This window comes from Siniperca chuatsi, linkage group LG5, assembly GCF_020085105.1.
Source record: "Siniperca chuatsi isolate FFG_IHB_CAS linkage group LG5, ASM2008510v1, whole genome shotgun sequence".
NCBI classification, from domain to species: Eukaryota; Metazoa; Chordata; class Actinopteri; order Centrarchiformes; family Sinipercidae; genus Siniperca; species Siniperca chuatsi.
In genome coordinates this window covers 3,443,671-3,459,074 of record NC_058046.1, presented here as the reverse complement: position 1 = coordinate 3,459,074, position 15,404 = coordinate 3,443,671, and the positions used below count along the sequence as shown (strand labels likewise).

Genomic DNA, 15,404 nt, shown 5'->3' with positions numbered 1-15,404 from the left:
ACATTTTCTTCTCCCTCATTAAATAAAGTGCTAACACGACCCTCCTTCCTCCCTCCCCCTCCCCCCTCCAATCTCACCTGCCGGGAGCTGCAGGCCTCTGTTGACGGTCATTCTGGGTCCTTCGCTCCTCCTGACGTCCATGGTGAACTCGAGGCGGCCCGTGTGCTTATAGATGCCATCGGTGAGGGTGAAGCCCATTTCATCGGCACCCCCGCTGACGGTTTCAGGTGTGTAGACCAGTAACTGGTCCAGGACGTCCTGGTAGGTGAAGGTAGAGCCCTGTGTGAGGACACGGCCGTTCTCCAGCGGCTGAGAGTAGAACTGCCGTCTGCGGAGTTTGCCTGAGGGAATAAAAGATTAATGCAACTCTGATAGTGAAGACGGTATAGGTGTGTGTGTGTGAGCACATGCTAATAGTAGCTGAATAAAGCAGCACCTCAAACTCCATCTGGTTAAGTACCGTGATTATCTGAGTCAAATGGAGGACGTTTGAGTTTTTCATGCAGTACATGAAAGACAAGAAAGGTCTTTGTAGAAACTAATGAGACTTTTTAGATTCTACTAAATTACACTGCTTCTTAAATCAAAGCCCAGGTTTAAATGGGATTTGAGCCTAAATCCTGGAGCATAATGAGAGGACACAAACACACGCTGTCACACACACACACACACACACACACACACACACACACACACACACACACACACACACACACAGTCTCTCTCGTTTTCCCTCCTACACATATATTTCTAAAATATTTGCAGTATAATGTTTCTGCATTGTTTTAAAGCAGAGCCCGACCAATTTTATGCTTTTAAGTCTGGCAGTGAATCAATATCTGAAAGTAAACAACAACAAAAAAATATATTGCCCGATATTTAAACATTTTATGCCTTATAACTAGATAGTGACAGTGGAGAGATAACACATTAACCTCTTGGCCACTAGGTCAACCCCCTGATACGTGCTTTTAACATAAACACATAACTAGGGCTGGTATCATTTAAAACTTTTTAATACTAGTGCCATTATCAAAACAATGTAGACACAAGCAAGAACTTAGCAAGTAAAATTGAATTTAATATTGGCCAAATTATGATTAAAATAAAAACTGTTAAAAAAATAAGTACTACAAATCTGAGCAAACGTTCGATGCCAGCTTTAGGTGTGATGTGGTGTCTTTTTTTGGTACTCAGTGCTACGGACAGATTTGGGAGGGAACCTAAAGTGCTATACATTTATACGTAAACATCTTTGATAAGGATCCCTTAAATTTTGTTATTAAAGAATTGTTACCAAGATATGTACTGATCCATTTTACAGTTGAAAAATAAACTTGTCCGTGCTCTCTGGCAGACAAACTACAGTATGTAAAGGAGACATTGTTTCTAAATTACCTCAAACATATGTTTAGCATTTCTGACATTTCTTGTTAATTATTGGCCGGCACACAGTATATACTAATACAGATATAGCTGTGATGAAAAATTGTTTTTTATATATACTATATTATATAAAGCATACACAGTGCTTTTGAATTGTGAAACAATATATCATTCAGTACACATTTATGACTTATGTTGACATGAAATATAATGTATATACTGTAGAATGTAAAGTTTCCTGTTCTTGTAATATCTACTGCTATTATATTTATTTATTTACAGAATCTAATAGCTGAGTAATAATTTATTAAAAATTAACTCTAGGACTTAATTTTAGTACGACTTTTTCATTTGTTTGGCACCAAACGCTGACATGAAACAAGTTTGATAGCGTGAGGTAACTTTGGATGTGAATCTGTGTGTCTGTGTGTGCTGGAGAGTTGCAGCATCCTGACGTCTTTATTACGTTAGAAAGGGTCTCTCTTTCACTCTGCGTGTGTGTGTGTCTGTGTGTGAGATGTGAGGACAGTGGAGAGGCAGCCTGTTAAAAAGATGAGCTGCCCGGGACTCATTGTCCTGTACGAAATCACTCCTCTCCTGCTCTCAAATCAGCCGTACACGCTGCTGGTTTTATGGCGGTGGTACACTCAGTTTCACCGGCTGCTTTATGGTGCTTTTACTAGGGAAGGGATGGGAGCTTGTTATGAGGAACGTCCCCAGGCAGGTGTCTGGCAGGGGGGGAGACAGATTAGAGAGGTAACACCCAGCATGTACCAAATGGACGTTTTTGGGCGGAATAATCCATGAGGGTCATCTGCTGAACCGGCTTTTTGAGCGCTGTCATCAAGACCAAAAACTCTGTTGTAAAATAAAAAGCTGAAAGTGAGCTGGAATTCCTCCTCATCTCCACCAGATGATAAAAACATGCAGATTGGATGAGTTTAAAAGAAAAGGCAGGGATATTAATGGACATGGTCAGTCGGCTCTTGACAGCAACATGGTGAAACATCTGAAACTAGATCCCAGTCTTCCTACTGGTTTAAAAACTGATTCCAGGAGTGAAAGATGGAACAATTTCATTTCAACAAAAAACAAAATTGGACAAGGGCTGACATCAAAATCCTTGAGGAAATGTTGCTTCAAAGATGTCCAGGTGTTTTAAAATATTACGTGTTTTTTTCTCTCTGCCTTAGTTTAATACAAGTATTGAATTGATCACATTGATTATAGGCATTACAAGTTTTTTAAAAGACATTAACATTAGAATTTTGGCAGTACACTCTGTCTGACCACAAACCAGCTCCTAATTGGATGCCTGTTACACTGCTCAACACAAAGTGAAACCATTAATGCCTGAAATTTGAAAGGGGCAATATTTTCCAAACAAAAACTATTAATAAATATGTTTAGTTATTTATTCTGCAGTACCTGTCTTCTATTTTTTTTATCTAATTTGAGCAGCCATAAAAAGCCACTTCTCTGGTTCTCAGCACTAGAAGCTCAAACCATTCCCTATACCTCAAATGTATGATTGGTTGACTTTACTAGTCGGTTTCCTACACCTCAAACAAAACATAATCTAATTGGCTTGTTATGGGGTTGATATTTTTCATTCAGCAAAACAGCATTTTTAAGACTCATGAAACGTGAACAGCAAACAAAGCACTACATTTTTGTCTCTCCTTTGACATTATTCCAATGTGACAAATAGCTTATTATTGCTTTTCACTGTCTTTATTGAATTTTTCAGCCAGTTCCTGATTCTGTAAACTTTGTTAAAATTGGGTAAGATGATAGATTGCTGAGTAATAAATATAAAAATAATAATAGTAAACAATATTTTTCTGTGAAGCAATTTATTTTAGTCTACCAGGCTTTGGCAGGCAGGAGACAAAACTTAATTTGTGATGTTGAGGGGACGTCAGGAAAACAGAGTGTTTGGAGGTCAGTTGATTTGAGTGTGCCGTTTTGTCGTTTTGTCGTTGTGTCGTGCGCGGCGAGTGTGTGAGGAATGGCTGCAGTCAAGAGTGCGGCGCTGCAGCAGACGACCGGTGTGTTTGTCTTGTTTTAAACTGTTTGGGTGTCGGAAGTGAGAGTAATGTGTTTACGAGTGTGTGTGTGTGTTCATCTCTATCACATTCAGAACAATTTACTATCAACATGCTGGATACTCCTCAGCATAACTCTCTGCTGGGCTGTTTATTAGGTGTGTGTGTGTGTGTGCAGAAGGAATATCTGATAGTATACGTGTTGTGCATGGGAGTATATATATTTGTGTATATATGCTAATATATAGACTGCTCATCTGTTTGCATAATTTTCCAATGTTTATCTGCAGTGTATGCTGTTTCTGTATGTACAGGTATGTAAATATACATGAGAATCTCAATAGCTGACATTTCCATTAGATTTTAAAAGCAGTAATTATGATGCCACAATTACTGCTTAATGGCTAGTTGCTGCTTTGATGTTTTTTGTGAATGTTTTTCTTTTATACTGCCTCTTGAAAAAGAGCCCTTGATCTCAATACAACATAGGATGTATGTGTGTGAATGTCTTGCCTACAGTGGCAGCAGAAAATCTTCATTCATACGTTTAACTTGTATGAACAGCGACTTGCAGTGAACAGTGGAACCAGTTTGATATATTCTTGTAATGAGTTCACAAGTTACCAGATTTTTCTTCCAACTTTGGCATTACCAGAGACCAAAACCTGAGTTTGATGAACAGTTTCATCCAGGATGTGGAGTTAAAGTCGAGCTCAAAATCCAGTGAAAAATTGGGACTTCTGCAATGTACATCTGTACACTCAGTTTATCAGGAACACCTAGCTATTGCAGTCTCATACAACAGCCCTGGAATAAACCATTCTTCCTTCAAGGTTTTAATGTTCAGTTGATTTAATTTTATGGTCATTTTGAAGGTTGTGGTACTGTTCAACTGTACTGTGTTATACTGAGAGGTGACTAAATAGTCAAAACTCTTCTCAGTATAACAAAGGTAGGATTTATTGCAGGGTTGTTGCATTAGGCTGGATTATTTTTTAGCTCGGTAGACCTAATAAACTAGCAGCTGAGAGTAAGCCTACATGCAGTGGTATGTTTGTGTGCTGTTATCAGTGCTCACCGTAGGAAGGCTTCCTGATGATGGTGAAGAGGATCTCATTCTCTGGTGTGTCCTGGTCGTGGACGCTGAGAGACGAGTTGGTGATGACGACTCCAGAGTTTTCCTCCACATGGATGCTGCTGACAGACACCGCAGGCTCTCTGTCCTCTTTACTCTGCTGAGAGGAGAAATAAACCACTTCATAACATAATGACAATCGCATATGAGAAAGACAATCATAATGAGAAAGATTCAACCTTCTGTTGAAGTTTCTTTAAATATTACAGCACGGTGAAGAGAGATGACTACCTGCATTTAAGTTATTTGTATATAAAATCACTCTCTATACTCTCATTCTTTTTTCTAATAAACACACACTCTATAGTATCACCTCTACATACACAAACACACCCATTCTCACAAACACACATGTGCTCAAAGACTTACTGTATGCATACAGCTCACACACACACACACAGTTAACAGCTCACTGACAGCCTCATCAGTTCAACTCGAGACATAAAACCGGCTTAAGTGATGGATTTCGACGGAGTTTGTTTAGGCAGAATATAAAAACTAAAGCGGGACAGCCTGAGGATGGAGCTGTTTTTATTTTTCTTATATGAAGTCATGTACAGATCAAGGATAGTGGTTTAAAAGAGCTGCTATGTGAGACGGTCCATTTTTCAATTACTGATGGAGCGTGCAGCTGTTAAGTCCTCCTCTCATCTCTTTCCACCAGCACCGTCCCAACTAAACTTTTACAGCTCAAACTTTTCCTGATGACACAGAGCAGCTGTAATGGCCAGTGTGTTTTGTTAATAAATGATAATAAGCAAAAAATAAAAAACAATTTAAATTCAAGTAATTAAGCAATTCAAGAACTTTTATTGAGTTCTTTTGAAGTCAGAGATAGTTAATCTAATTTCCAGAATACAGTCAAGTAAATTAGCAATTTTGTTAATTCATTTGAACTTTTTAAGAACATTTAAGGGTGTATTGTTTGCTTTTGTAATTTTTACTTACTTTTACCAACAAGACATTTCTGACAGAGTGCAGAGCTCCATCTAATAATCATTTAAGCTATTATTTACACTGTCAACATGATACTGGGATTCAATGAGGTGGATATAAAATTAAAAGTTTGGCCTGATGGTGTTGCTGCAAATCCTAAACAACAATTTGGATATTTACTGCATGTTAACTAGAGCCACGGGTTTGACACCACCTCACATTCTGTTGTTCAAGACGTTGCGCCAAAAACATACTTGTTGAAGATTTAAGATGTTATGGTACACAGAAACCAGTTACCTGGATGTCAATTTCTACATTGAAAGCCTCTGTCTGGCTGTGTCCATCGCTGATGTAGAAGCTGAAGACGTCCTGTTTGGCCTGAGCTTTGTGCTGGCTGTCCTGGACGTAGAAGATGTGGTCCGACGACAGGTCCTCCACTGAGAAAGGCACATCAGGGGTGACGACCCATGAGCCACCAACTGAGCCTTCTGGTGGACCGGAGAATAGGGACACATATATTAGAAATCTGAGAAAAAGTGAAAAGTTACTGTCTCTCAGAAATTATCTCAAGTCCATGATATTTTTGTTAGTTACTTTTTCCCCCTAAAAAAGCACTCTGTTTACATAAGTCCTGTCAATTTGTTACTGCTTATTGTGAAGCTCCCATTCATTTGTATCTCCAGCTGTGACTTCACATTGCAGTAGCACTTTGTACAATACAACATTTACCATACTGTAACACAAAACGCATGTGCCTCTCACGCGACCAGTTACCAGGCCGTCACTTATAACATCTGACAGCTGGAATGACAGCAAAACTTGTCTTTTTTCCCCAAACAGCTTTTTTATTTCACTTTAGTAAGGATTGTCTGGCAGTTTGGATGCAGGATAGATGCACCAAGAGACTCTTACAGTTCCCTACAATTCCCCTTCAAAACCCAATCTGGCTGTAATGACATGAACTGGCACTCATGGCATCGAGGGAGAGTTGTAGTGAATGCACAAAATCAACCTTGAAATCTCTGAAGTTTGAGACAAAGAGTGAGTGTCTTCGTCACAGAAGATGGAGGACTCCATGGTGAGCTGAGTCAGGGCTCAACAATAGCTGATGTGTGTGTGTGTGTGTGTGTTTCATGTTCATATGGGGACTTTAACCTGAATGCACACTAACTATTTTGGACAAAAATTGAGGTTCCCATGGTTAGAGACTGCTTTTTGAGGGTTAAGACTTGGTTTTAGGGTACAGGTTACAATTAGGTTAAGGTTAGGGTAAGGGTTAAGGTTAGGCACTTAGTTGTGATGGTTAAGTTTAGGGTAAGGGGCTAGGGTAAGCGTCATGTCAATGACTGTCCCCCACGGGGACAGTGAAACAAACTTGTGTGTGTGTGTGTGTTTTCCAGGCACAACAGTAAATCACATCTCCATCATCTGGATGTTATAAGGTGAGGGAAGGGAGTCTCTTATCTGAGTGGGAACCCTCGCAGAATCGTAATCAGGTGGGAAATCACCTGCAGCCACCAGAGAAATGCACAGATTTTGGCAGAGTCATTTTTTGTTCTGTTCTCAAACATGGTGTCTGCTGATTTCAGGACCAAAATAGAGAACACTGCTGACATCTCGGTCTATCTCTGATTGAACAAGACTGATGACAGTTGTGAAACGACATATGGGTAGGCAACAGGAAATTAGTTGTTCAAGGACATGAAGCAGAGATATTGTGAGTTAAGCAGATAGGGAGCATGCTGTAATATTAATCCAATAATTCTGTCATTTCACAGAGAAAAATATATCTAATAACTTCTTTTCACACCTTTAAGCATTTCTGAGACTTTAAATTTTAAATGTATAGTTGCTTTGAAGGAATACTTTACTGACAACCGTTGTACTGAATATATTTAAGATGTCTGGATACTTTGTAATCATCTCATTTTGCTGAGGAACAGACAGTGTAACCATATGAAATAAAAAAGAAATACAATCAAGTCTGTATGAATGTATGTACCAGTTATGTGACCATACACTGCACTGTTTTAACTAATTGAATTGAAATGTTTAATGAAAATAAATAAATGAATGAATGAGTGATACATCATTTAAGAAAACTTTAAAGCCCAACTAGCTGCTCCTAAGGCTGATCTCTTACTTCACAGTGTTGCATGGAACAAACCACATACTGACAAATATTGCTGTTTTAAGAGCCTTACTAGTTGCGGGGATACAAATGTTCAGAACGAGACAAAAACTGACTGGAAGGCGAGTCCTTCTCCCCACAGCGTCCAGGCAGCCTCTCACTGCAGATTCGGACCGTGCCAAAGCAATAACTAATGCTATAGGAGTGTTTATCGCTGCGGATTTGAGACTCGTACTCGGTCGTAGAGAATACAGAATTTAAGCATATGGTCAAAGTGCTTGAGCCGTGCTACAATGTGCCTTCACGTGTGCATTTTAGTCAGTCCGTTGTGCCTGCCCTGTATAAACGAGCACAAGATGCAGTCGTTCAGGAAGTATAAGCAGGTCCCTGTATGTGTGCCTGTTTCTGTGCTAACCACACAAATGTAAATGCTAATGTTTTGCATATAAATACAGCATATGTATGTAGGTGTGTTCTATTCTATATGTGTGTTTGAATAACTGTAATGTAATCATGCAAATGCGGAACGTCAACATGTGGGTGAATGCCTTTTGTGTTTTCCTGCATCTGCACATCAGCACAAAACCTGTGCACATTGGGTTTCTTGAGGAAAACAGCCAACACATTGACAGTGACACCATGCCCTGGTGACAGCTGCGATCCAGTCACCTCACACCTCTCTGACTCTGCTGAATACCAACAACTGTACCTCTGCTCCAGCAGCCATCAAGGTCAGTCAGCTGGGCCATGGAGAGAGAAGACTGGTGCCAGCTGCTTATCTATAGCAGCAGACCAGACAATATAAATATCTGACTCCATGCATTTATCCTTCATTACATCTGCAGATAACTCTTTCTTGCATGTAATATGGCAGAGCCTAATTTGTATTACTATGGCTTCACATCTATTATTAAAAACGAGAAGTGCTGCTTTACATATCAACTCAGCATGGTAATTTTCTGCTGTTGCTGAACAGTTGTTGCTGAAACATGTCGCTAGCAAACAGCTATTAATTCAATGGTTTTCATGTGATATTATTCTGCTGCAAACATGAGGATAGCAAGTTTGAGCTTGCTTGAGCATGAAATTTCATTCTTGACCTTGTAAATTGTAGTTTGACAAAAAAATATCTCAGAACAATTTAACACTAAATGGTTGTGGTGTGTGTCTGGGTTTAAGGCATTTTGAGTGGAGTGTTTAAGGTAAAAGAGGGTGTCAAGTTACCTTTTTAACTTGTAACAACTAATAATGTCCACTTACTAACTTCTTCCATCGCTTTCAACTGCATCTCACAGCCTTCATCACCTAATGGAGTTTGCTCAGTTGTCATGGAGTTGGTTCAGTCGTCATCATGTGAACTGTGGATGGGACTTCGGTCACGCGTTCGGTCATCAGTTGGACTCCCTTACATCAGTTGGACTCCCTTACATGGCTGGAAGTTCCATACTTCAGGTCATGTGACGGCAAATGACCAGTAAAGACCATGAGATGCGGTTGAAAACTTGGGAGAAAAGCTAGCAAGTGAACCTTGAGTTTAGATTTTTTTGTAAAAGTTTAATGTTGTTTGTAATGTTGTTTTTGTTAATTGTGTTAAAGGACCATTACAACAATTTAGCATTACACTTTCATAAAGTTGGAGGGACTTACTAGAGACAGATTTTAAAAATGGTAAAAATTGTACCAGCAGAGCTTTAGATATACTGTCTCAAGTAAAGGTCAAGCCCCAAACACACCGGATCCTACATTTCCCATGATGCAACTCAACAGGATCTTTCGTTAGACCATCCCTGTCCCCCCACTGAACTTGTTGTGTAAAATCGGTGGAGTGCCCCTTTAATGCAAAGCTTCTTTTAGCCTTCTAAACTTTCTTTTGTTATTGTTGGGCAGTATTTTGTTCATGTGATCATCATACCTCAGAAATGTGGATGGTTAACTGTGCAGTTTTGTAATTCTACATCCTGCATATAGCCCATATGGTTGACTTTACTGTATACGTGAATTATAAAAGTCCAAACATAAAATTATTAATGGGCTACATATTCTTTTACATACACTATTATCCTCAAATGTATTACTTTACTGTAAGAAGCTTGTGTTCTTTTTGCCATTTTTGTCTATATCCAAGTGTTTTATTTGGTTTTTGACTTCCATTCTGCTCTTGCAATGATACATTTTCCCAGTGGGGATCAGTTCCTTTGCAACTCATCTCACCTTTTTCATTTTTCCACACAGTTCCTCTCGGGGACAGAAGAAGGTACAGCAGTGGTTGAGCAAGCATGCAGTCAAAATTGGGACTTCAACAATGGCCCCATCTGTAGCCGGCTATCTGGCAGTGCTAATTCACAACATAATCAAGCTGTGACAGATGGCAGCGCCACCGCAGTGAATTCAACCGGCATTGTGTGTGTATGAGTGTGACATAAATAGAAATGTGAAAATTATTTGGAGTAATGCAGGTGTGACCGTGTACATACACATGTCACATGTACTGATACACGTACAGTATGTTTTGTCTGTTCATGTTCTGATTTGTTACCCTACATGAGCCTCATGAAGACGGAAAGACTGGCCTAAGTTAGGCCACCTGTCTGCAACAATGTCCATACTCCGAAGGTCTGTAACTCCAAACTTCACAATGCTAATAAAACACACGCACATACAAAAGAAGATCTCACCTCTCTCTGTATTTTCGATAAAGCCGTACTTCGGAGGGCTGACGAGCCAAATCAGCAGGTCCTTCCTGGGTGTGTCCAGGTCCGACACTACGATGTGATTGGTAGACAGCTGCACTCGGCCGCCTTCCTGGACCTAAACAACAATATACTAAAATAAGTCCCGTTGGTCCCGAGGTTTTTTGCTCTATGAATCATTTTTACATCGACAATGTTGCAGACAGGGGTGGGGTTGGTTTATCAACAGAAGTAAAGGTTAGGCTCTAAATAGTCAGTCACTTGGATAGTATAACAAATGTTAGGCCTTTTATTTACCCTACATCCTCTGAGGAAACTGTCAAAACTCTCAACTTTCTCTAAATGATTTTGTTTTTTACACGATAGCTTGTTGGTTGCTCAGGGAGGACAGAAACCTCCCGTGGAGCAAGAATAGCCTATAAAATTATGTAATTATTATACAGGGGTTTTTTTTTTTTGCAAATTAATATAGTTTCCTCACTGCATCCTGCACTGAATCAATAACCCTGATACAACCAGCAATACAGGATTCAATTAAAATGTTTTTAACAGCATGTTTCAATAATTATTTTCAATAACTGTATCTGATGGTTACTGCACATTTATTTCTATTTTATACATAGCGCTATGTCCACCATCACCCAATGCTAGTGGGTAGAGGACGTTAATAAAAACATGTTAATGAAAAAGTGACTGAATCAGATAACATGCACCTTCCTTAACACTCTACAAATTAATTTGATTCTGCTTCAATTTTCTTCTAAGATTATACACACATGAAAAATTTGGTGTAAAGTTCCACTTTGTGCTGAGACTGTTCTTGCTTAAAAGAAGGGATTTTTTACCACTTTTCTCTGTCTAATCGAAACAGAGAGATTTTAAAGTAGAGACCTTTGGGATTTCACTTTAAATCTTTCAGGAGGGGCGGTTCTGCAGTGCTAATACAGGTTCAATCCCTGAGGATGGCTCTACAGTGAGTACCAGAGTAACCTTCATTAGGTCTGACATCACACTTCCCCTCCTCCACCAGGTGCCCCATACAGCTGGAGCTAGGCTCTCTCTGAGTGTCTGTTGTTCTGCATTCTTGTTCATTTCAAGACATTTTTTAACAGTTCTAACTGGCAAAGGAAACGAATGCAATAATGGTTACTGGGAGTAGTTAACTGAAGCATCCAATGGATATTTGATAAGCAAAAAGGAAAGGGATGTCCCAAGATTCAGCTGAGAGGATGAACAGTTTGTGTTTTGAGTGATTATGTATCAAACACACAGTCCATCTCAAACTAAGAGGATGCTTTTCTGTGTTCACTTTTATAAGACTCGTGTTCTCTTTTATAAGACGCAAAAAAGAAACCGTCTCCTTAAGCACAGAGATATTTACTAACAGGGTTTGTCCCACGCTAACATGCGACAGTGTGCGATGGGTTCCTCTGCTTCATTTGTCTCGTTAATGACTGTTTCTAAATACAGCAGCTGCTTTAAAAAACTCAAAAGAGTATTTTAGGATTTCAATCTCTTATGAGCAGGCAGGGTAATGGAGAGGAAATAACAATGTGCAGTTTGTGCGTATAAGACTGTTTATGTACTGTACCATCCATAAAATTGTAATTTTTTATATATTAGGATAATTTTAGAATTGCTTGTGTGTGTCTCTGTACTGTTCTCAGAAAGTTAAATGTATAATATAATATCACTGAATATTTTTCACGTGTAAATGTGTGTATACTGTATATACAGTAAGTGTGTGACTACCTTGATGCCGCTGTGGACTGTGACCACCGGTGGCTGTCTGGGCGTGGAGGTAATGGTGATAGTGCACATCTGGTTGTCAAGACGATTGTTGTCTCCGTCATAAACAACAAAGTGGAAGATGTCGGTGACCGGCTGGCTGCCAGTCTCTAAGGAAGTGATGTATCTGTAGAAGGAGATATTGCTTAAATATATTGTCTAAAAAGAGAAGTGTTACATTTATTGCATGTTGTTTAATAACTATTTTGTTAGATACAATAATTCTCCTCTAATGAATACGTAAACACCTGTTTATGTGTCAAGTCCTGGATTGATATAGGGCTTGGGAAAGCTTTGCATTAGCCCTCCCACAACGATACAGCTGCTAATCTCTGCAAAGCACTAATAAAATTTAAATTCATACCGGTATAATCTTCTCTAATCCCATTTAATTCTTATAAAACTATTCCCGGCTCTTGTTTGTATGAGCCAATGCCACAGAGACAAAACCAATACAAGCTATTTGAAGATTGCCCCAGGAGATTGTCCTGCGCTAAAGCTAATCAGGGTCTGCATTATGGAAATGAAGCAGTTAGTATCTGAATATGTATATTTCATTTTCTCTCATAGGGGCCTCAGTACCTCTTGCAGATAATATCAGAGTGATGCTAATTGGCATTGCTTATGCCAACAGGCTGAGTCATTGAACGTAATGGGGAAAAGGCAACTCAATTATTTCCTGCTAATTCATTTGTTTTCTTACTGGGTTTTGGTAACGTTAATGTTTGTCGAGCTCTCGTCTCGAGAGAAGAAACGCTAGATTGAAGGAAAACAAAATGTCTCTGCAAGCTATTACCGCTTCCTCTTCAGCTGTGATGCTGAGGGGAAAATGATCCCCGTTGACACCAGCTGCAATCAAAGAAATTGATCATGACGCAGCGTGAAGAACCCCCAAAGCCTTTTTATCTCTGACAGAGTGGAATCAACACCAGACCTTTCTTTTACAACAGCCTCTTAATTGATGGCTCACAAATCCTTTCGTTACCTCAGCAAACCAAACCATATCGCTCTTGTCCTGTAAAAACCTCTTGACTTCAATCTAAGTGGTTTTCATGTTTTAACTTTTGTTGAAGGATTCTACACTTCTCTGTGGATTGATAGTATTATGAAACACATTTGAATCTCTTAAAACACACTGGATAAACTCAATATGTCTGCAGGTCAAGGTGAAAACAAGGTCCTGAAAAATTGGGATCCACATTTTACTCATAGTTCCTAAAAAAGTTGTCATCATGAGGGAACTGTTAACAGAACTTTTTTTTTTTTTTTTTTTGAAGAACTAAAAAGGTGCTAATTCACTCTCTTCTCTTCCATGGACCCTCATGAACCTTTACTGCTTACACAACGACAGCTTCTTGAAACGACTAAGGGTTTTTGAAAGTCATTTTTGGTTAACAGCTGCAGGTTTTATGCGGATATTCTGTTTTTACGAGCCTCTGAAGTAGCATTTAAACCATCAGGGGAAACTAAAACCCTGTACTGAAACCAAGGATAATCTTTTGGGCACTTTTCATTGCAGGTTGTAGAGACTCTTGCCTTTGAAGCTAAGTAAAATACTTCCACATCCCATTGGAATGATTTCTCTGGTAGGCTATTTGATAAACAAAAAAAAGAAGAAAAACACACTCCAAGGTATAACCATGAAGTACCAAGAAAAGTAAAAAAAGAACAATACATAGTCTAATCTTGGTGGAAATTTTTGTCAAGGGTCATGATGAGTTCATCATAAAATCTTCCCGACTTTATATTTGGTTTTGATTTGAAGCACTCTTCAGGTTTGCTTGAAGTCATTCTACATTGTCTACAGTTTCTTAAACCTCTGACATTTGTTCACCAACATACTACCTGTTGCCCTTCCTACCTGATTCTGTGCTTGCTGATGTCCTCCATGGTGAAGGAGGAGTACTCCCTTAGCTCCTGGTGCTCCTGCTGGGACTGGCTCCTGGTCAGGATGCCGTACATTGGCACTGACACCAACTGGATCTGAATCTGGTCATCTGGGGACGCGTTGTCCTGTGAGAGACAAAACACTGTGACTGTGGTAGTGATGCATACAGTGACAACTACAAGTTTGAAGAACACAAGTTTCCTGTCATGAAATTATTCTGCCTCTGCCCTACATAACGAGCATAACAAGTTCCACTTTCTTAAAACTTTTTACTGCGATTCCAAATTCATCTTAACAGCAAAACAAACCTCAAAGCAGACACTCAAAGGGAGCAGTACTAGCCAACCTTAACTAACAAATAGTTTAGATTAGAACAATAGTCTACAGCTGAGATAAACCTGAAGACAACAACTGCCACTTTTTCAGGTTTTGAAAAGTCAAGAAATAATCTAAGTGCCAATAACAGCTCACTGCCATAACATACATATAATCTGATTAAAAACATACTTATAAATATCTTTCTTTGTCAAAGAGAACTACTGCTGTCTCATGCTAATATTGCTTCCACTAGCATTTGTCTCTCAAACTAAACATATAACACCATATTTCACCTGAAGTAGCATCTTAACTGACTCAATGTATTGCAGAGAGATGTAAAGAGTATAAAAAACATCTTCTAATCTTCAAACCAAATGAAAGCTCTACAATCTCTGAAGATGCTAACAGTTACAGATAGCATTCATCTCCGTTCACTCACAGTATAAGCCAGATGTGAGCGCATGATCACAGTGCTGCTTTTCTCAGCCACTTCCAGTGACAGTGTGGCTGCCGGGTCCCGTTGCGGCCCGTCGTCCCCTGCGCCCAGCACCACCACCTGCACTGCTGTGGTTGCCATGGAGATGCCGTCGCTAACTGAGAAGGTAATGGCGTCGTCCAGGGTGGAGAGGCCGGTGTGTCGGTAGAGCAGAACATTGCGTGTGACGTCGCTGAAGGTGAAGGTGTCACCTGACCGGATGGAGAAGGTGTGAATGGAGGTGTGGGTTTGTGTGTTTCTGGTTTTGACTGCTGGTTTGAGTCCTTGTATTTTTCTGTATACCTACTGAGGTTTCTGTGGACCTATTGAGGGTGTTTATCAAAATCTGCAAGTCAAGATTTAAGGGTGTACAGAGACAGCTTTATAACTACAGAATAAGTACTGTACAACTGAGTTTTGTGAGTGAGTGAGGACAAAACCCTGAGAGTAACCAATTTTTTGAGGCCACAAAAGAAATTTCTCTGTATTTGAACATTACCTTCTACCTTCCAAGCTGCTCATTTTCATTTTGTATCCCTTTCAATTAATCTCCAACTAAGAATATAATAAGTTAATAAAAAATGATATAATACTGAACAGCCAGATGTG

At 39.5% G+C, this 15,404-nt stretch overlaps 1 protein-coding gene across 2 annotated transcripts in view; it reads right to left on the bottom strand.

Annotated features, from left to right (window-relative positions):
• fras1 (Fraser extracellular matrix complex subunit 1) overlaps window positions 1-15,404 on the bottom strand; it is a 252,323-nt gene that overhangs the window by 35,200 nt on the left and 201,719 nt on the right. The window contains exons 37-43 of one of the 2 annotated variants that reach the window (XM_044195242.1): window positions 14,760-15,007; window positions 13,976-14,127; window positions 12,079-12,241; window positions 10,312-10,444; window positions 5,803-5,993; window positions 4,513-4,669; window positions 78-341 (exon numbers count right to left, since the gene is read on the bottom strand). In XM_044195242.1, the coding sequence (XP_044051177.1) occupies window positions 78-341; window positions 4,513-4,669; window positions 5,803-5,993; window positions 10,312-10,444; window positions 12,079-12,241; window positions 13,976-14,127; window positions 14,760-15,007 (1,308 nt within the window). The remainder of the gene's footprint in view (window positions 1-77; window positions 342-4,512; window positions 4,670-5,802; window positions 5,994-10,311; window positions 10,445-12,078; window positions 12,242-13,975; window positions 14,128-14,759; window positions 15,008-15,404) is intronic. The other variant, XM_044195243.1, reaches the window with a different exon arrangement.